At 40.0% G+C, this 22,515-nt stretch overlaps 2 protein-coding genes across 8 annotated transcripts in view; one reads left to right on the top strand and one right to left on the bottom strand.

Moving 5' to 3' along the window:
• The window catches only part of LOC128880270 (octopamine receptor beta-2R-like), a 151,661-nt gene that overhangs the window by 38,583 nt on the left and 90,563 nt on the right, over positions 1-22,515 (bottom strand). For 2 of the 7 annotated variants that reach the window (XM_054130166.1, XM_054130167.1), the window contains exon 1: positions 19,490-20,020. The exons of 3 other annotated variants lie outside the window; for them this stretch is intronic. The gene's annotated coding sequence lies outside the window, so the exon portion shown is untranslated. Of the gene's footprint in view, positions 1-19,489; positions 20,021-22,515 lie in introns of those variants that run through there. 2 more of the 7 variants (XM_054130161.1, XM_054130165.1) reach the window with 1 other exon arrangement.
• LOC128880269 (facilitated trehalose transporter Tret1-like) overlaps positions 1,780-22,515 on the top strand; it is a 40,032-nt gene continuing 19,296 nt past the window's right edge. Inside the window, exon 1 of the mRNA XM_054130159.1 lies at positions 1,780-1,855. Coding sequence (XP_053986134.1) covers positions 1,831-1,855 — 25 coding nt within the window. The 5' untranslated portion in view covers positions 1,780-1,830. The remainder of the gene's footprint in view (positions 1,856-22,515) is intronic.

Below are 22,515 nucleotides of genomic sequence, written 5' to 3'. Positions count from 1 at the left end.
GTCGCCGGCGCTGCAACAACCTTCGGCAACGCTCGAAATAACAATAAGAACCGGTGACGACACTCCGCTCCCTCGTGGGACCGTGTGTCGTCGCGGCGCCTGCCAAAACAAAAACAGCTGAGTGCTATCAATAAACATCGCCATGCGAACTTAATTCGGACGCCGGGGGCTCTGGTTAGGAGTACTCGAACTCGAACCGGACTCGGTGTCGCGGTGAATTATGCTCGGAATTGGTACCGCCACGCGGATTTTCCTTATTAACTCTGGCACGGCTGTTAAGAGAAAATTGCTTCGAGCGCGGGACGCGTGGAATCCGATGGTAATCCGGCGGATTTTCTAAACAAGATGTAGCTTACGTGTAGAATATTAATCTTGCGGTTTGGGACTCGCACTTAGCGCTTGTGGCGAATTGGAAAGCATGTTGAGAGCCCTTGTCGCGCGGTGCATCGTTAACCTTTCGACTGGGGGAAAGATTTTTGATGGGAACTCCGAGAGGCGTGGAGGTGTGAATTTAAAAAAAATATAAACTCATAGAGATCGATAAGACGGAACTTTTTTGTATTTACAATTTGTTCGTAGCACGTTTAGTTTCGAAAATAAAAATTAAAAACTTGAAAGACCTTTTATCTGAAATCTCGTGGTGGTCTGATCCTGTTGCTGTTGTTTTAAAGAAAAACGGACAACGGTTGAACAATCGAATTTGAAAAAAATATCACCTTATAGAGAATGATGAAACGCAACTTTTTTGTATTTACAATTTGTTCATAGGACGTTTAGTTTCAAAGACAAAAAATAGAAAACTATGAGAACCTTTTTCTTGAGATTTCTTAGTGGTCTGATCCTGTTGTCTTAAAGAAAGAAACACAACAGTCGAACAATCGAATTTAAAAAAAAATATCACCACATACAGAATGATGAATCGAAACTTTTTTATGTTTATAGTTTATTCGTAGGACGTTTAGCTTCAGAGATACAAAATAGAAAACTAAGAGGACCTTCTTCCTGAAATTCTATTTTTCCAACAAACTTCTAACTTTTCAAATTTTATTTTAGAAACTAATCGTCCTATGAACAAATTGTACATATAAAAAAGTTTCGTTTCATCGTTCTCTATAAGCTGATAATTTTAAAAAATTGATTCAACGGACATAAACATTTGTCTGAGCCAATTTGTCATAAATGCACACGCCCTCGTATACATACGTCTCTCGCAGTCAAAAGGTTAATTCATGGTAAAAAGATACTGGATAAGACTCGTTCCATCGAGCTTTTAATGCGTAGATAATGCAAATATTTACTCGCGAGAGGTCAGAGTATGCATTATGCACCAGAACCCGCAAGAATCCTTGAAGTAACACAATATTTGCACAATTATGATGCATTGCTTAATACGTTGGTGCATTCATCTTGCTCTTGTTGCGCTGCAGCTTTCAGATATCAGTGCCCGCAGCAACGGCATTCAAACTACGCACCAACATGAGTCACAGTTACTAATCGCATTAATAATAAAATTAAACGAGTTTCACATAATTACCAGCGTATATCGCTTTTGTATTCTCACCTAATTACATTACTCAATCTAAAAATGTAATTTTTCATTTCGAAAATTCCTAATCAGGTCGCAAACATTATTTGTCGGTCAGATTAAATAAAGTACATAAACGAAGAATTTGATGGCGCCATAAAACGATCATTGGCGCGTTATTGCATGTTCTGATAAGCGGCTTTCATGAGCAGATACGGATAAACGATGATTATAGCTGTTCGTTTGCTATGTCAGAAAATGCACGAGTCACGCAAATTGACGGAATCGTGTTTCCTGCCGGATTGATGATGCAGAGGAAGAAGTTGAACGGTACGACAGGATCTATTTCCTCGTGTCATAATCATAACTCATATCACTCGTCACTTTCCTTCGCGAGCGAATTGATGCAACTGTTGCGTTCTCTCTCGGTTAATGCTTTCACTATTTTGCAATAAAAATTCTCGCGATGGAAATAAAAGTCAACGAGAAGGGGGAACATTTTTTTTTATATTTAATGTAATGAAAGAAATATGAAGGAATGATTCTCATATTAAATTCCTCTCAGTTTGTCGCGCGAGGAAACGTGATGAGGATAGTAACAAAAAAAAAGATAGTTTCTATATCGAAGTGCCGTTTGTTAACATTCTAAGCACTTCACGTAACTGGCTATTGTTTTGATGTTTATTTCAGAACATTTTTACATTCGTCTACGGTGAAAGCCCAGAGGGTACATTTCACCGAATTCTAAAAAATGTTCCCTTGTTTTCGAAAGCATCAAATCCTCACTCGACGAGATATTTCGAATTTTACGTTTGAAAGGGTACGAAAAATGCGCATTTTAATCATGTTTAACGTTAACGTTTCGCCCAAAGGGATTCGAATGCTCCAAAATGTTTAAATACATCTCGAAAGCTTGCTTATTCGGCGATTTGTAAGTGACTTTTACGTATTACCATGATTCGGAATATGTTGATGTATGTGTGTTTATCCCGATTGGAAAAAAGTTCCCTTTTATTGGGGAAGACATTAACGTACAGAAAGGAGTAGCCACGGCACGAATGAAAATTTAAAAAAAATATCACCTTATAGAGAACGATGAAACGAAACTTTTTTATATTTACAATTTGTTCATAGGGCGGTTAGTTTCTAAAATAAAAATTGAAAAGTTAGAAGTTTGTTGGAAAAATAGAATTTTAGGAGGAAGGTCCTCTTAGTTTTCCATTTTTTATCTTTGAAACTAAACGTCCTACGAATAAACTATAAACACAAAAAAGTTTCGATTCATCATTCTCTATGTGATGATATTTTTTTTAAATTCATAGTTCTCGCGTTATCGTTTCTCAAATCTTCCCACGAACTGCCATCGAGATCTTCTGTTTCCACTCGCTGTTTCGCCAACGATAGTTTCCCTCTACCTTTCTCGCGAGAAAACATCGAATCAACGCGTCTCGAAAAATATTGTCGCACGAAACGTAAACTCACGTAAGACCAACCCGCACGTAATCCACTCGATTTATTCCCATAATACACGTTATGTAAAACAACTGTTGCTCGGTTTTACCTGCTACTAAAATGCACGACAAACAATTCATCAAGTCCGATAACCGGCAGCGATTGTTTATTTTCAATGCGAAACGGTAATGAAGGAGTTATTGTAAACAAGAAGTGGCTTTCGCGATGCAACGGTTGGCTAACAATAAATCGTAAAAATAGATCTCGGAGGTCCATCTACGATGCATAACGTCGCTGGATGGCGGCTGAGGAAAATTCAAACGCTGCAATGATGATACCGACTACTCGTTGGCTCTCCGGCTGCTTAAATTTACGATTCGACCCGTTCTCCCGAGATATTCGAATTTGCATTCCTCGCCTTCCAACTTTCGAGCCAACTCGCCGCGAATACTTGCGTATTCAAATAACGTTGATCCAGTTTTTAATCATACCGGAGAACTTCCCTTAAAATATACTTCACCATCCCCCTTGATGTTCTCGTTACGTTTATTGAAAAAATTAGCAAAATTCGAGGAGCGTTAAAATTAAACGGGAAACGTTACTTACGAAACGATGAAAAATATATTACGTTTCTGATACTGAGTACCGACGAAAATAAAAAATTTCTGAAGCTAAACGTCGCAATTGAAGACCAAGGGGGAAAAATTAATGACGTCCACTTTAGATAGAAATCCCTTTTTCTTTATTTTTTAATAAAAGGTTGCCAGGATAACTTTCTTTTTCCAGCTAATTCTTAAACTGGATACATTAACTTCAAAATACAGTCAGTGTAATAAGTATCCGTACAGGAACCATTTATTTTAAATTGTTTGCTGTAGGAATACTTCTTACACTGACTGCACATATTTTTCCCGAATTTTTAAACCATTATTAATACCCCTAGGAGTTATGTAAAATACAATCACAATTTTCCCCATTTTTTAATTTTTGGACATAATGAGTCTATCCCCCTTAGACTCTTCAATCTCCATCTGTAGGGCGAAGATAAAAATCACAAAACATGTTTCGAAACAACAACGGTGTAAATATATAGCGCACAAGATTTTCATAAATTTGTCCTAACCAGGAATCGAATTTGAAGCGACGTGAATTCACACGTCAGTGGTCGCGAGTGCGTCAACTAATCTCATCGGTAAATCGCGTTTTCACCTTCAAGTACGAACGGCATTTGATTCGAGATGGTAGCCGATTTTCAACGTTTCATTTTCCACCGCGAACGAGACGAAAATTCCTATCATCAAATTTGATGAGGAATTTTTGTTTCCGCCCGTTTCACGCAACTATGGTTTCATTCCGAACGGGGACGAGCGCCGAATTTTCGACGATTGTTTCGGAAAAACGGAAAAACGTTCGTCGTTGAAAAAAAAAAATAAAAAATAAAAAGGAGAGGGAAAAAAAATACGTGAAATGTTTGTTGTCGAGAAACACGCGGGGAACTCGAGCTTTCGAAAAGCCACTAATTATGCGTTTGAGGATCGAATTCGCACGGGAATTTATTTTCAAATCGTGACAAGCCGCGATTTTCGCGCGCGACCGTTGCCAAAATCGCATTAAAATCAGGCTAGAGCGCGGAGAGACACGCGTGTCATTAAAATTATGCGTGGCTCGCGTCCAAAAATGCGGGTCCGGGCAGCGATTCAAAACGCGCTTTTCCCGGTTCGTAAATTTTTATCTAGTTAATTGGCGGAACGGACGGAATCGTTTATCGAAAAGTATCAAATGGGAAAAGCAGTTTACCGCTGGAGACGAATGGAGATAAAGAAAAAAGAAAAAGTCGAAGGAAACTCGTAAAACTTGCTCGATAAAATTCTCTCGTGGTACGCGGGGCAATATGAAAAAGTAGAGGAGCTGGAAATCGAGGTACAAGAAGCAAATCATGTGGGAGATGGAAATTTTGATTGAATCCATTTGAAAACTGCTGAAACCTCTGAATGGTCGAAAGTTTCCGAACGACGGCGATTCGAAAGACCAGTCGTTCGAACGGACGCGAATCGATTCGCTGCGACGACAAATGAACGGTGCACTTCGCCTAACTCGTCGACACATGTTTGTCTCGTTATCAGATCCCGAACGGTGAATCACGAAAGCGGTTCTCGTTAAAAATAGTGGGAAACGGCGGATTGTTAATTACCGAGGGCGTTATTTGTTTCTCGGAAACAGCTGTTCGACGGATATTCCGATGCCAAGAGTCGAAGCGTGGCAATGACAAAAGGTATCCTGATTGACGGCTGCGTGTTCGCGTAATAAATTCGTATAATTAATCCGAACACCGTGTGTCGACTAGGACGAATGGCGGACAGGTAATTAACAATAACCATTGCGCCAATAAAGTCTATAATTGAAAAGTGATTTCTGTCTGCTGGGACACGCCGGTCTATGGAACCCACAATATTTCTATCCGCGTTCCGATTTTCCTGTCAACATTCCAATTTTCCTCTCAACGTACCGATCTATCTTTTTTGAAAAACGCGCGCGGCACGTTAAGCCGCGGAAAAGTGATCACGGAAAATTTGTGCGATCGAAGTTGCGGTTATTATGGAAAAGAGAATTATGAGGGTGAGCCGAACGGCTACGGAAGATAATTATAAAGGGAAATTCCGGAAGTGAACCTTCGGGAGAGGGGCTCATGACTGTAGAGTGACTTCTGTTAGCGAACTCTGTCGTTGGAAGTTTTACTTCTTCTTTAATGAGAACCCGTGAACTTTAATGACCCTGTAAAAATAATTCAAGGGATGAAAGGGATGAAAGAAAAATTCAAAAGGTATTTGGATTGCAAAAAGAAAGTAGGAAAGGCGCCAAAGTCGAAAGAAAATCTATGAGAAAAAATATAACCTACTTCGGGAAATATTAAAACGCCAATATAAAGTATGAAATAATTCATGCTTCATATATATTAAATTTCTATTTCCTTTACATTAAATTGTATTAAATAACCTTTTCGAAGGAGGCGCAAAATTAAAAATTTTTAATTCCTGCTTGAGTTAGTATTTGGTAGGGGCAGCAATATTGAATGCTGTTAATGTATACACGTATACTGTCTACGTGAAAATACTTTCTGAGAGGGTTTGATGTATTTTGTCAAATTGTCAAATTTTCTACCGCACTCTGCATATACTCTCTCACTACGGAAATACTGTCTGAGTAGGTTTGTGATAGTATTTGGTGGTGGCGGCCATATTGAATACTATTAATGTATACTGTCTGAGAGGGTTTGATGTATTTTGTCAAATTTTCTGCCGCACTCTGTATATACTCTCTCACTATGGAAATACTGTCTGAGTAGGTTTGTGATAGTATTTGGTGGTGGCGGCCATATTGAATACTATTAATGTATACATGTATACTGTCTCCGTGAAAATACTGTCTGAAAGGGTTTGATGTATCGGTGGACGAATCGCAAAATGTCTCGATAACATGACGACCTGGACATGCTCTACAAGATGTCATCTCGGCGTAATCGATGAACATACGTTTAAAAAAAAGAAAACAAAACAGAAAAAAATATATATATGTCGAATTGAGTAATCGCCTTCTTTTCGAAGTCGATTAAAAATGAAAAGTTGAAATGAAACGTAACAGAAATACGAGAGTTGAAATTTCTACATTTCATTCGATTGGTACTGCATACCGTCAAACCGACATTAACGTTGCCAATGAAAATTTGAGGTATTGTTGATTCACGATAATGAATAACGAACAGTTTCGAACAAAGTGTATCGTCGAATAATTTCGCGAAACATACGTTACTACGGACCGATTCATAGAAATTTTGGCAAACAATAACCGGGAATTATTGAAAATATATTTTTATTTAGAAGTTAAACCGATTAATGTTTGTGGTCCAATAAATGAATATTATTGAATAATACCGTACAGAAGCTTTCCGCGCAGTGTTGCGTAATTTAATGGAGGCTTTATCACGGTTTCGGAACTGGTTGGTACACGATATTATTATTTAATTTCCACGAATTTATGCTTTATGGTTTATCGCGGTGAGCAGATTAACATTCAGACCGACACGGTATATGATTAATTAATTAATTTTATTATAAGAAAGCACAAGTATACCCGGCTAACTTGGTAGATAGAAGAGAAACAAATGTTTGCGATTCAACTACGGAGTTTCATGGTGGTCAAACTGTTTCAAACTATGTTTGACGTTTCCAATTAATTCGTCAATTAAATATACATTCGGCAGGAAATCGTCTTTGGGGAAACGTTTCACGATAGAAACTTTGAGCTTCCGTGCAGTTTCCATTAACTCGTCCATAAGTGCATCGGGTATCTACCCACTCGATATTAGAATAATCTACCGTCTTGACAGGGCCGGCGCAAGGCAGGTTCGGGAACCCGGCTCCTGCGTTTTGAGAGGCCCCGCAGTCTACGAAAATTACCCAATTAAAAATTTAAAAGGCACTGCAAAGACAGACGCAAGACGTTTTTTTTAGTAGCGACGATTCAGTTTAAAGGAGCTACAAAAATTCTCCAACTATTATTATTTAATATTTGTTTTATACAAAATATGTAACAGCATTTGTAAATAAATAATTCCTCGTTGTAAAATTTAAGCGTAGGATTTGAATGTGAATTCAGGCCTCTTAATATTGTTACTAATTAATGTAACTATTATCAGAAATTAATTATTAGTTATTCCAGCTAACAGATATAACGATATAGAAAAATTTCTCACGATTACTGTGTTCGATGAATACTTATTCCGAACAATGATTGTTATTAGTAGTTAATCGAAGACTGAATGTTACTACATGCGTTGTAAATATTCAATTAATTCGGAGATGTACATATTTAATGCATTTTACAGTTTCAGATTATTATACCAATGTCTTTCAAGAAAATAATATTTCCGAACACGAAAAGTTGAGAATAAAATTTAAAATAAGTAATCGTGCGATATTTTTCTATATTTTAATATCTATTGATCGGAACAATTGAAATTTAATATCTCCGACATAATTAAACATTTGAGCATGTTCCGAGATTTTTTGAGATCAAGATCGAGATCGTAAAAATCTCGCGGCGTACGCATCACTATAAAGTGTTAAGACAAGCAAGCTTTGCTTCTAAGGTTTAGCCATCTATTTCAGTGCCACCCCGTATAAAAGAGAGAGAATTCCCCTCAAGTGAATAATAGCCAATCGAATGGCCATAGCTCATAATAAAACGAGCAGCCGTGCCAGTGTTAGCGACTCCTTTAGCAAACGTTCCTCTATCTTTCGGATTCGCGTTATTCGCGGTCTCCTCGAATCCCACGATAATTCGTCTCTTCTTAGATCTTCGGCGTTTCAGTTTTAGACAGGCTAGTCTATTTCCTCCCACGGCGACATTGCAAATTAGCTGAAACTCCGTTCTTTGAAGCACACGTCGTTAATCACGCCTCGACAGTCCTCAATTGCTCTCTCCGCTGTTTCCGCGTACAACGGTTCCGTTTTAGAAACGAAGTGGTAATTACTATAGAAATTAAGCAAATCAGATCTGCCATGGTCTGCTCGGGATTCAGCAAATCCACTTATTCGACAAAGGGACGGGGAATGGGGTATATAATCGTCCGACCGGAGGTCGAAAGTTTCGTCTGTGTCGGAGAACGATCGCGGAACATGTCACCGATTCGATTCAAAGGATTGAAAATTGTTAACTAGCCGGAGGAACCTGTGATTTGACCACGTTTTCGCTCAACAATTCACAGCGTAAATCAACAAATAACAAATACGCTATTTTAGAGTATAAGCCAGTCATATTAGACAATTTCTTTTGCCAAACACTGCATAAAATACTGTAAAGTTGCATTTTTGATATAGTATTAGGTACAGGTCCCGCTATGGTCTTAAAATTAAGGTAATTAAATTTCCTGCAACTTTATTTCTCACGAGTCTAGTGTAGGGTGAGTATTTATGTCGATATATCGGTCGAAAGTAGGCCAAAAGTTCAAACTTCCACTTTTATGGAAAATTTGTTAATTTTCGCAGAACTGTATCTCTTGAAGCAATGGAGCTACAGAGCTCCGACGCATCTCAAATTGTAGGCAATTTTATCTACTTATCGAAGGGTAACAATGACTTTTCTCGTCAGGATACTCCTTTGGTAACATTTTTGCGAAAAACTGAAACAAGTGCGAAAAGTTTCCCAGTTTCTCGACTGTAACTCGGCTGGCTTACGTTTTTGAGGGTTGCAAATCTACATTTATACTATCTGGGTGATGACATATCAAAAATGCAACTTTACAGTATTTTGCGCAATGTTCGGTGTCCAAAATGACTGGCCTAGTAGAAAATGTCTGAGTTTCGGGATTTTATGCTTCGATGTTTCACGGGTTTTTTTAAAAATATTCGCGAGCATGCGTTCCGCGCGATACTTGTCGAATCATCCGCTATAAGAGTCTGGCTCAACGATCCTTTCGGAGTTAACGTTGCGCCGCTGCGTTAATCGTCCGATCGCCGTTCAAACCTGTCCGGATTAGTAAGCTATCGCAAAATGTACGATAGATGATTTTTCGTTGGACGTGAAAAAGTCTTTGCACGCGGTTAGTCGCGATCGAATGAAAACTGCTCTGTGTGGAGCGAAAGTAATGAAACATTGAAGGAAAATACTAAATAATTGTTAAGAAATTGGGGCTAATAAATAAATCCTCAGGTTGTAATTCCTTTTAAATTACAATAGAGATTATATTGCGAGATTTATTTTTGTAATAGATTTCAATGGAAAATCTAACACTTATGAATACACGTTTGTAGCGTCAGAGTGCTACACGTTAGGTTGTCCCAAAAGTTTCTTCCATTTCATTATTAAGTAATACGTACACAATATTTTATCTCCAATGTTACATTATTGAATTGCGTACGATTCATTTTGTTCTGTTACTGTTTCAATAGTAACATATAAGAAATTAGGTTGTCTATTTATACAGAGTGTCCCATTAGTGTAAGAACGGTAGTGAGGGGTAGCTGAGACAATTCTGAACAACAATTTCCTTTGCGGAAATGTCGGATGGGGCTTCGTTTTTGAATTATTAACGAAACACCACCGATCAATCACAGCGCTCGAGAGGCGGGCTCGAGAGGCGGGCTCGAGGCAGGACGATCGGGTCAGCCATTGGGCCAGCCACCGGCCACTCCTCTCGCGACTGAACGCGCGCTACTCGGCTGCTGCGATTGGTCGATGGTTTTTCGTTAATAATTCAAAAACGAAGCACCATACGACATTTTCGCAAAGGAAATTGTTGTTCAGAATTGTCTCAGCTACCCCCCATTTCCGGTTCGTACACTAATTCCGGATCACCCTGTATAAACACTGCGACACAAAATAACTGAGTGTAAGTCACGGACTTTCAGGACAACCTAATAATATGGAACAAAGTGTAGTAAGAAAGAAGAATGCCGGGAAACGAAGATAAATAGACGTTAAATGTACAAGGGACGCCTTTACATAATTGTTAACCTTACTTCAAGGTAACAGGTTCGCGAACGCGAAAAAATTACGGAAACAAATTCAGCGGGTGGCAAAAGTCGGCAAGTCGGAGGATGTGACTTGGTGTACCGAGGAAAAATCGATTAACAGCGATGACAGGTCCGTAACACGCGAATAATCCGCTCGCGCGATGTTTACACGCGATCCGTCCATCGGAAGGATGCATTTGCATGCGAACGCGCGGAAAATCCGAGCTTCCGGCTTGATTCGAAAGGCATTATGCCGACCGTTTCAGCTCCTGAACACCTGTTGTGATTCCATCAGATTCGGGAACCACTTTTCCCTCGCTTCCGCGTGAAATTATATTCGTAGAAGTATATTACTATACCGGGTGTCCTTTCGATCCCAAGATGACTCGGACTCGGGAGTTTTCAATAATTCCTCGAGGCTTCCGAGATATTCGATACTCGTCGAGATTCCCGAGGCTTTCGAAACTCTCGCGACTCGCGAAAGTCGACGAGATTTTGTAAAGTCTCGAAACTCCTATACGAAATCAATTCGGTATTACTTATTGCTCACCGACGATCCACGTTTCGCCCGAACGTGCCGTCTGGCTCCAGTTGCAACCTACTTTAACCAATGGCTGCAACGAAAAACAACCACGGCAATCAATGAATGCACTCGTCCGTAATAGAACAGGAATTTGCTGCCTCGTTATTGCCGTCCTGTTCCCTGAAATATGTGTCCTCGCCGGAGAAAGAAATTTAATACCGTTCGTTTGGATGGGAATTTTATTACCAGAGAAAGGGACAAATATGAAGAAACCGAGGACGGTCAATGTCGAGGTCCGCGATAGCTATTCCACCGAGCGTCGCGTCGCTTCGATTCGTAGACAATCGATGCTACGAATTTCCGGACTCCTCTACCGATACCTTCGAGTCACTCGAGACTTCCGAAACATTTGAAACTCTCCGAAAGAGTGCGTTACTCATCGTCGAGACCATCGACGCGTTCTAGTCTCTTCCTTGAGGCTCTCGAGATAATCAAAACTCGTTATCAAGGCCTCGCGATATTCATGGCTAATGCTTGCAATTAAATCGCACCAGATAGCAATTACCGTTCTTTTTTTTTTTCTATCACACTCGAATTCCGTGTTCGCGAGAAAATGCTTGCATAAGCGGTCGCGATAATCGAATATCGTTAGCGAAGCTCAAGGTTCCGTTTCTGTACACGAACTTGAACGTAAGCGTGTTGCGAGACTGCGATCCTAAACGAGTACTCGATAGCGTTTGACGTCTGCTTTCTTAAAGGATCGTTTCATTTATTTGGAACAAACAGAAACCCGAAGTAAACAGTGATTGTTTATGGTACCAAAAAAAAAAAAAAAAAAAAAAAGTTTACATTAGGAAATTGCAATTGTTTACATTGGTGACGATGTCGTTGATGTCCGTGATCTTGTGGAATAATGACAATTGCAATATACAGTCAGTCTAAGAAGTATTCGTACAGCAAACAATTTAAAATTTTGTACAGTTTTTTGCGGATAACTTGAGAAATAATTACCCTAGAATTTTTTAACTATTTTTACTGAATTTCTCGCATCGATTTCAGTGCAGGTCGATGATAATATTGCTAAAATTAAAATATTCATTTTTTGGCTTTTAAAATTCAAAGATTGGTCGGGGTTTTCTGTTAATATCTCCTTAACGAAGCCTCGGACGATATTTTCGCCCAGGAAATAGTTGTTTCAAATGATCCCCCGAACCACTCCTTTCAAGGACCTCCAACATTTTTGGAACATCCTAAGACTATATGAGACCAAAATGGCCGCCTAGATTTTAAAAACTTTTGAGAAATTCAGTAAATAAAGGGTTAAATGACCTCGAAGAATACCTTGAAGAGGAAAAGTACAACAGTGTCCCTTGCCATAAAATAATGATCAGGAACAATTTTTGCTTAAATTATTCTAATTGCCTGGCATTTTCCTCTTATCTCCTCGTGGCTATAACTTCAAAATTAGAGATGTGCTACCTTTAATCGTGGGCTGAGGATGCTCGGTGACCTTCCCTCTTCGATAGACTCGAAGGCTATCGAAATCGATCAGATCGTTAGCGATGTGCATAACCTCGTCATTCGAGTGCTCCCATCGACGAGGCTTCCAGAATTGTACGAAGAGAAATTTTTCTAGCCGAGACAAGTAGCAAAACATACTCGACGAATGAATTTCCGTTCGAGTCTCGTACTTGGTCGATTTCCTTTTCGATTGAATTTCAGTTGGAAGATAATTAGTCGCAGTCATTTCGAGGTCGTTTAGTTTTTCTTTAAATAGAACTCTCCTATAATGTACTTGTAAAGTCCAAGGTAGCACTTTCTATAATCTTCTTTGCCGCTATATATAGCCTTCTATATCGCTAAACCTGTACGCCGAGGCAATGGAAGTAACTATTGATAAGACATTTGCGTAAGCATTGTTGATGAATAATGGATAAGTTTTCTATTTGCGAAATCGTTGTTGACGGTAATTTCATTCTATCCGTAGCGACGTACAAGTGTAGTGCGATCGCTACAATTACAATTACCGTTATTTATCTAGTAGCTTTGCCATCTAACGAGACCATCAATAACAATATTCACAGCCGTAAGTTATTCATGCCACCGGTGCCACGGGAATGACGAGAGCTTTACGTCTTGCGAACAAAATATTCCGCTGCCCATTGTCCGTTAATTGCACGAATAATAAAATTACTAATGAGGGGAAAATAACAACGTCGCGTTCGAAAATGGAACACGCGAATGAATGAAGAATAGAAATTGTTGTACGTTTGGTCGTGCAATAAATTGTAGTCGTCGAAAGGTTATTTTATGGTACGAACGTGCAACGGTTATGATTGAGAAACGGGTCGGATGGAATCCATGTTTGCCTTGTTTACCATTTCCGTATGCGGAATTCTTCCCTGAAAATATTTTCACAGCTTCGAATATCGTGAAATTGTTTCCGGTACCTATTTGAAAATCGTGCGAGCTTTCGGAAATGTTAAAAGTCGAGGAAAATTCCGAATTATTGGGATAAATTATAATTATTATATAGTATGTTAAATAATTGACATTACATCGATATATTCCTAACAAATGGCTCCGTTCACCGACTTTGGTACGTTATATGTCGTTAGATTCGTCTCGTTCAGTACATTACTAACTTCTGTATCGTTTGCAGAAATTCGTTTATTTATTTATTTTAGACGGACCTAAAATTTAAAAATTTTTTTTACATAATCCTGTAGAGTTTGTCGAGAAAAATCCGAAAATGCTAAGTTTAAGGCGAGGAATCCACTGGTTCAGAAGTTATGAGGAGCTTTTTATTTCGACAGACAATTCAAAAGTGGAATTCGTACTCTAGGGCGGAGGAGAGGCTCCGCCCCTCCCCGAAAATATAACCAGAATCAACTCTTTTAATTCGAAATACGACAGTTTTCAAAAATAGGCAACGAGAATCAGTTTTACCGACAGAGTATGACTACAAGACAATATGGCGTCGAAAGTGTCAGTCGAATACAGTAAAATGGCCACTTTTAACTGTTCATAACATCTGAGCCAGTGGACTCCTCGCTTTAAAACTAGCATTTTCAGATTTCTCTCGACGAAATCTACAGGATTATGTAAAAAAAAAAAAAAAAAAAAAATTTACAAATTATAGGTCCACCAAAGTAAGGTGCATTTATGGAAACATCTGAGTTACAGAAAACAAGAGAGTCACCTACTGACTCACAACTAAACACGCGGTAGAATAGTCAGTCGAATGCGAACGACAAAAAAAATATATATATATACATATGTAGAATTGAGTAATCTCATCCTTTTCGAAGGCGGTTAATAAATAAATAGATAATAAATATAAATAGATAAATAATAAATAAATAAACTAAATAAACCGCGTACAATCGCCGGTGAAAATTTGTCTAGATTTGTCGAGCCCCATCGGGACGCGAAATTAGTCGAATCGCAGCGGGCCATGCAGTTCGCCAACTGCACGAAACGAACGTTCTTGGCGGGCCGACTTTTTCCCGGCTGCGATTGCATCTCCTGGCTTTCGCGTCCGACGAGGCGAATTCGCCGTTGCATTTCGGATTTCGCGCACGCAACGCGTTGCATAATCGAAATTACCTCAACCTTGCGAGGCGCGTCGTTCTTGGCCGCGTCTTACAATGCGAATCGCGCTTCCTTCTTTCCGGGAAGTGTTTCGAAACTCGTACGCAAAGAAGAATAATAGAAATAAAACGAGGACGGTAATTGCATTTAATTGTTATTATTCCCCAGAGGCGCGCCGTTAATTCAAAGTGTGTGTACGTTAGGTGCTTCGATAACGAATGGATTGAAAAGAAACGTAGTGTAGAATGGTTGAAAATATATAAGTGAAAAAATATAAGTTACAATAAAAACTTTATAAATGTCGTGTACCACCGAGCCGCCCCATGAAGAATGTATTAAGTATTACTTCAGACATGTGCCGTTACCCAAACAAATTAGAGGAAAGCCGACTTCTTTTCAATCGTTGCATCTCGAGAACAGAAAAAGGAACGAGTTTACGTTTTATTCGGTTTAAAAATGCGAGAAAGGCGAGCCTGAAACCAATAGAATACCCGCGAAGAAGTAATTGTCATCCACGCTGAACGAGAGTATCACGTTCCCCGAAGCGTGCTTTATTTATTTCTTCGGAGCGCGAAACGAGCCGGCAAAAGGTATAAAAATCGTCGTTGAGCTTAACCGTGATTACCGTAAGTCCAGCTGCAGATCCTCGCGATAAAACAATATAAATAATAATTTCGAGAGAACGATCGGAATAGAGAAAAAGAATCTCTACGGTTAATCATTTTTACATTTGTTTAATGGTTCCCTTAGGGCGTCGGAGACAGAACGAAATTAGCAAATATGAATTTGTGACGGGCACGATATAAATTTTCATTTCAGCTACGGTTCCTGAATAATTACACGCCCGTGCTGGAAGCAACAGTGGATTCTCATTCAGAGATTGAATTACTGGAAATTAGATTCCCGTATTCCGGATTGGAGATTTTTTAATTACTCTTTCGTCGTAATTCGTAAAACGCGAATTTTTCATATTTCGTGAAACCGGAATTTCCGATGCATAATATTGGGCTGTCTGGAAAGTCCATGCCGATGTTTAGTAGGCGGTACAAGTCTGAATATATCTGAATGGCTGAAAACAAATAACATATGTACATTCCTTAACAGGTGGAAAGGTTGTGGAACAAAATGCTACATACAATTCAATAAATATACATCAAATATGTCTTTGAATTTTTCTTAAAACTAGGCATGAATTTTCCGGACAACCTAATAGAATCGCTGCGCTGTCTACGAACGTGCCACTATGAACAGTGATCGTGCCACACGCAGTCGAATGAATATTCATACACGAGCGTAAATATTCATTTGAAGAAATAACACAGATCCAATCTCTCTGATCACAGTCCCCAAACACGGGACTCCGAAACTCCTAACGTAGCAATTAAGTCAAACGGGACTACGAGACAACGAAATTTCATCTGCAGCATCTCACGGAGACGCAAACCAACCCCTATCGTCGTGATTACTTGCGGAAGATTCCAGTATCTCGACACAAATTTACCTGAAACAATCCTGTCTTCGCAGCTATCGCACAAATTAATTTTTTCTTACGGTAAATGATAGTATTTCGTTTGTAGTTGATCGTAGTAACAATGGTTTCGTTTATAGTTTCATTGATTAATAAATAAAAAGAATTGGAGAAATGGCCAGCATTCGACAGTGAGATTTTTGAAATCCGTTTCTTTTATGTGGTTGAGAATCGTTTGTACCCGTTTGTACCGCGTTCGTTTGTACCTCGACAGTTCAAAATTTATAAGGAATTGTTGATACACCCAAGAGGGGAGTTCGTCAATTTTCGAGATTTTAAAATTTGTTTTTTTTTTCTATGTGATTCAGAATCGTTTATATGCGTTTGTACCTGAATAAAGCCTCCCCTCTTGGGCGTATCAACAAATGCTGTAAAATTTAAACTGTTAAGGTACAAACGAAACGAAAAGCGGTACAAACGATTCTAAACCTCATAGAAAAATTAAATTTCAAAAATTTCGATGTCGGGTGCCACACATTTCTCCAATTTGTTTTATTTATTAATCAGTTAAACTATAAACGAAACCATTGTTACTGCGATCGACTACAAACGAAATACTATAATTTTCTGCAAAAAGAAATTACTTTTCGTACAGTCGGTTGCCAGGTTCGCTAAGCTCGCCACCGTGAAGTTAGCACCTCGTTTTCAAAAAATCAAATTTTCAGCACCATTTCTATTTGCACCAACAATAGTTCTGTAGTTCCTGATAGTTTTTAGAAATAGTTCCGCCGGAATACGCGAGAAACAGCATTTGGAAAATGTCGGCCACGATACCATGGCCCCTCGAAGATATAGTTAATTAAATTTTTATCGACTTAAGATCGTGTTTCAGCCGTTACGCGAAAACGGTATCGTGTCGCGATTTTACTTGCTAAATAGAATTTTCCCGTGCGCGGCAACTAGGTAAACAAACTCGTCGCAACGGCATCGGGAGCCAATGTCACCAACTTTCTACGGTTAGATTGAAATCGATCGACAGGACGTTTTCGTTCGACGCTCGTTCGCGACGATACTGACGTTTACCGGCGACGTTATCGTGCACGTGTCCGGATTAGGTCGACGACGCCGTCTCGCGGATTCTAAGCTTCCTTATGATAACCGAGGTCAGCTATTCTTGCACAATTTTAGACCAAACCGAGTTAATAGTTTCGTTTGATCATTTATCGAAAATCTTAACGTCTCGGCTCGGTTCTCCGCGCAAATTTTTATAAATAATCGACTGTGGTTGCTTTTGCAAATACGCGCCTCGTTGAAACAATTTCTGTGCCAGATTTCCATTTGAATTTGACTGTTGCAAACTACAATTTCATACGAAATGTATTCGTGTTTGGCCAAAAGTTTCGCTACAAAAGAATATGAGACTGCATTTTTTTAAATGGAAAATGTATTATTATTGTTGCGGGAGGCTTCGAACACGTTACGAGGGGAAATGAGAATTTTTTGTCCGAATTTTCTGTTTCATCCATATCCCTGGAATTAGCTTTATGAGAAATTTATTCTTATTCTCGAAAAGTGCAAAGTAATTACTTTGTTGCGTGTTAAATGTATCTGTGTTACTACGGACGCTTTTGATAATGTATAATAATAATGTATAATAACAGAGAATTTTCTAAGAGTTTCGCGCCTTTATCGTGCGATCATGATCGAAACTACGACGTACGTTAATTATTTATTATTCTATAACGAATTTCATTTCAAGCAATTCGTTGTAATTCACTCGAATTGAAGTTGGAGGAAGTAATGCATTGGTAAACGGATGTACTAAAATTACAGATACATATTCTACAATTTTAAGCATATTGGCAACACGAGCTCGACTGTAATTTAGTTTACAGATCGCATAGAAACTCCGTGAAACGCGTTCGACGTTCAGGAACGAAAAGGATGATGATAAACAGAAGTTCCTTGACGCTCGTCGATGTCTGCGGACACCCGAACATAAATATAAACAACGTTTCGCCATTTCATGTTTCTGTTGAATGTTAGTATTCAAATCGATAGATAGTACATTACTGTTACGATTCATTAAATTAAATGCAATTAATACTAATTGGATATAAAATATTTTCTTTCCTTCGCGTCGAACTTCCATTCATCCCATATATTTTATAATAAAGTCCATCATCGATGAATATTAGTTTCCGCATTGTTCGAAAGTTGAATCTCACGAGAGTCGAAAAATATTAACTTTTCTCCATTGAAATTAAACAACCGCAGAAACGATGGAATCGACTGTTGCGATTTAAATGGAACAAAAAGTTGGCTTTTATCTTCGCAATGAAAAGTTAAAATCGTATCACCGGATGTCAAAAGAATTCACTGTCAAAAATAGTCGAATGTTTGTATCGCTTTTAACTATATATATATACGGTATTTTTGTTCCATCCTTTTCTGGAACCTTTGCGTAGAATTAAATGGGAACGGCGAAACAAATAAATAGAGTTTTGTTTGATTTTTAATAACGAAAGCCGGCCAGTGAATAAATTGAAGAAACGTATTGCACCTTCCACCGTCGAAAACAGATTCAACGGCTCGAAACTCGTATTTCCCAGGAAATTCGTCGCCGGTGGAAGACCGCCTCTAAAGCCGGCCAAAACGCTGATCAAAAACGTCCTTCGAACAGTGGAAAACCGATTCAATGGCCCAAATTCATCGCGTATCCAGCGAAACCTATCCCCTTTGCAAATTCCTCCCTAACAAGTGAATCGTTCACCAAAACTCGATCATGTTTCTCGCGCGGTCAACTCGCCCGTCCAGCGAGTCTCCGAAACCGCTGAATCGTCCTAATCGATCGGGAACGATGTTCGCTCTGTGATTTCCGAGGCTCTCGAACGATCGATTCGCAGAAAATTTGCCCCATTGACACCGTGCGAAAGTTCTTTTATAAAAAAGAAAAGTTTCGACAAGAAAATCGAAAGCCTGATTTACCCGGATCACGATTCGCGGCACGTGATTATTATAAGCTCGTTAAAACGGTCGCCTCGGAGAATTCTAGATTTAACTACATCGGCTCTAATGAATTATGTAGACTGAATGATACACTCGTAATAAACAGCGTGCAGGGTATAATTATCCTCGACACAATTGCCGTCATATGATTACCGAATACCTAACGGAGCAATTAGATGACAAACTTCGTACTGTGTCGTGCGGGTTTAAATAAGCATTCGTATACGCGTATAAATATTTATAACAAACAACGACAGGCAGCGTCCCTTCGAGCGCATCTCGAGCTTTGGTGCATTTATCGAAACGCTCCGTTTCTGAACTTGAGCGTCCTCGATCCTCGACGAGACACCTTCGTAACCTAACGGACTCCTGAATAATACTCCATTCTGCGTCATCGAGACACTTACTTGCGAGTCCAGGGATTTCAAGATGGATCAGAGTTTTCACACACTATAACACGTTCACTCCTAGACGAGCCACTGACTCGAGAACGACACGATATCACTGCTCACGATCTAGGAGTCATGGTGTCGCGACGCATACCGACGACGACCAACCGCAACACTGGCCGCCTCATTTCACACCACTATCGAAACACTCCGACTGGAATCACCGCCTCCGACACCTGTTCCTCTATTCGGTGTCCGCGAGATCCACGCGTCCTGGACAACGTGGACGGATCCTGGAAGTGTCGCTGGGCAAGTGGGTCCACCAGGTGGATGGGAGCTAAGGAAGATCACCGATCGCGAGGCGTTACGACGATTCTCGTCCTTCGTTTTCCTCGGTCCTTCCGTTTTCGTGGATTCGCGGTGTGACGATATTCGAAGGTGAAAGCTCGAGGGTTGAAAGCTCGAGTAATGGAACGTGACGAGCCCGTCCGCGAACGCTCGATCGACTAAACTCGCAGCGTGGCGGGTCGACCGCGACTGAATCGAGCAAGTCTACTCGGTTTGAATGAGAGTGGCTGCGCGAGGGAGAGGGAGAAAGAGGGGTGGACGGAGACAGAGCGAAGCGGTGGTGGAGGGGCGCAGGGTGCTCGGGGTGGGGGAGCCAGCCGCGGGCAGAACCGGGTAAAATTTGGAGGAGGGCACATTTCCGAACCCCTTACCCTCATGGCGTTTTTTTATTGAATCGAATCCAGTCCGGTTTTATTATAAATTTCTGTAAAAGGAAAAATTCTACTTCGAAAAGGAACGTCTGCGAACATTCATGGCGTTTTTCTATTAAATCAAATCCAGGCCACTTTTGTAATAAATTTCTGTAAAAGGAAAAATTCTTCTTCGAAAAGAAACGTCTACGAACATTCATGACTCGATGTATTATTATTTTAATAATGAATAATTAGCTGTATAAATTACATACGTCGCTCTAGAGGCGCCACTCGAGCGCCAGGAGTTAAATAATAAATGTTACGCGAGTCGTGTGGAATAATATTCTTAACGGAAGTGGAATTTCGACGAGGGATGTATTTTTCTTCCGATGGCCCGAAGCGCGAAATAATATTAATCGAGGAAACGGCATCGTAACGAATTACGATACTTGGACGAATAAATTTCTCCTCTTTCGCGTCGGATTCGTAATAAACGTTTATACAATTTCGGAAATAGATGAAAAGAAAGCGATCGATTATTTGTTTATTCTCGAATTAGACAGACCCCTTGAGGGAGCAAAAAAGAGAGATTAAGGTGTGATCAAGACGGAACTGAGATGGGTAAGACGGGGATTTGAGGGTGAGACAGATTGGGTAGCAAACGATATCGGAAACAGGTGTGGAAGAAGACGAAGACCGAATTAGAATGGGAATGAAGGTATTATGGAGATGCGTGACTGCCGGGAGAGACACAAGGAGCTTGGGGTTCTACCGTTAAAACATAAAAAGAAATAATGAGGGTGTTATCGAGAAGAAACCTTTTTTTTTTCTCTGCAAAGAAATGCGTTTACGGGCACCCTTTAAACGGAGGGAGGGGGTAGTGTAGGACACGCCCCTCGAAAGGAGGGGAATACCCGCTAAAAGTTCACAATGACCGGGACTCGGCGCAGCAGGGTCACCGGGATCTCTACGAACACTACCGGCGCCCCCGTCCCCCGCGCCACCGCCACCCACACAATGGTGGAGGCAAAGGAAATGTAGAACGACAAGGACATATGTAGAACTGTCGGGAACACGGATGTTTAGGGAACGCAGTCGATGAATAAATAACTGTTACACGCCATGGCCAGTAACACGTCGAACAAAATTCTGCGGAAGAACTACGGACAACAGGTTTGCGATATAACAATAATTTCCTCCCATTGTCGGATTCCAGCGATGCTCTATCAAACAAGAAACGAGATGAGACCGGGTCTTAATGGACGAAGAAAATAAGAGAGATGTTATTTATGGAGACCTCAACAAAGGATTTTTTTCCCAGCGGGGGAAACGGCGAGCATAAGAACCTATTGAGAAATTCGACTGGAAAGGTGGAGATGAATTAGACGAGGAGAGGATACTCTAAATAAATTACACTGAGCAAATACAGTGACGCGAATAAAAGAGGGATGAAAGGAAAGATACTAAAGAAAAAGGGTGGAAAGTAATTACAGGAATAACGAAAGAAAACAATGGCTTAGGAGCGCAGACCGAGAGGAGGAGGGACCGCAAATGAAGAAGCAAAGGAATACAGATGGAAGCGGCAAAGAAGTTTGAATAAATTTATTTTAAGCGGACAAACGAGAAGTTTATGGTAGAATCTAGGGTACGGGTACGTACAGGTGCGAAGGAACGCGAGAATTCAGCGACATTCGGATCCTCTTTTCCCAGAAAACCGTTCGATTATCGAGATTCCCATAATAGATGCTATACCAGTGAGGACACTCAATCCCCCTAGCATTATGCGCTGCTCTATCGAGGTCTCCCGAGAGACCGCAACACCGATACTCACGCATGGCGGCGAGCCGATCGAGCACAGAAGTTTTTAAAGCGACTCGCCCATTATAATGCACCAGCAGTGAATTACACGCCTCCGGCAGCCAGAGTCTGTATCTCCTCGCGTTTACAGAAGCCTCATTGTGTTCGTTCGGATGAATGGCAGGATCGTTCTCATTTACTCTTTCTTACTTTCACTTTTTTCGTTACACTCGATATATCGAGACACCGTGTACACGCTGCCAAGAAATTACATAGTATATACATTAACTGTATGCAATATTGCCCTCTCCTCCGCCCCAAAGCAAATACATCAAACCCTCTCACACAGTATTTTCACATAGACAGTATACATGTATACAAATCTACTCAGATAGTATTTCCGTGTAAATAGTATACATATTAACTGTATGCAATATTGTGCCCCGCCCTTGCCAAAACAAATACATCAAACCCTCTCAGACAGTATTTCCACGTAGACAGTATACATGTATACAAATCTACTCAGACAGTATCTCCGTATAAATA

Source organism: Hylaeus volcanicus, chromosome 7 (assembly GCF_026283585.1).
Source record: "Hylaeus volcanicus isolate JK05 chromosome 7, UHH_iyHylVolc1.0_haploid, whole genome shotgun sequence".
Classification (NCBI taxonomy): domain Eukaryota; kingdom Metazoa; phylum Arthropoda; class Insecta; order Hymenoptera; family Colletidae; genus Hylaeus; species Hylaeus volcanicus.
The sequence above is the reverse complement of the archived record's forward strand: the minus strand, read 5'-3'. Positions and strand labels throughout refer to the sequence as shown.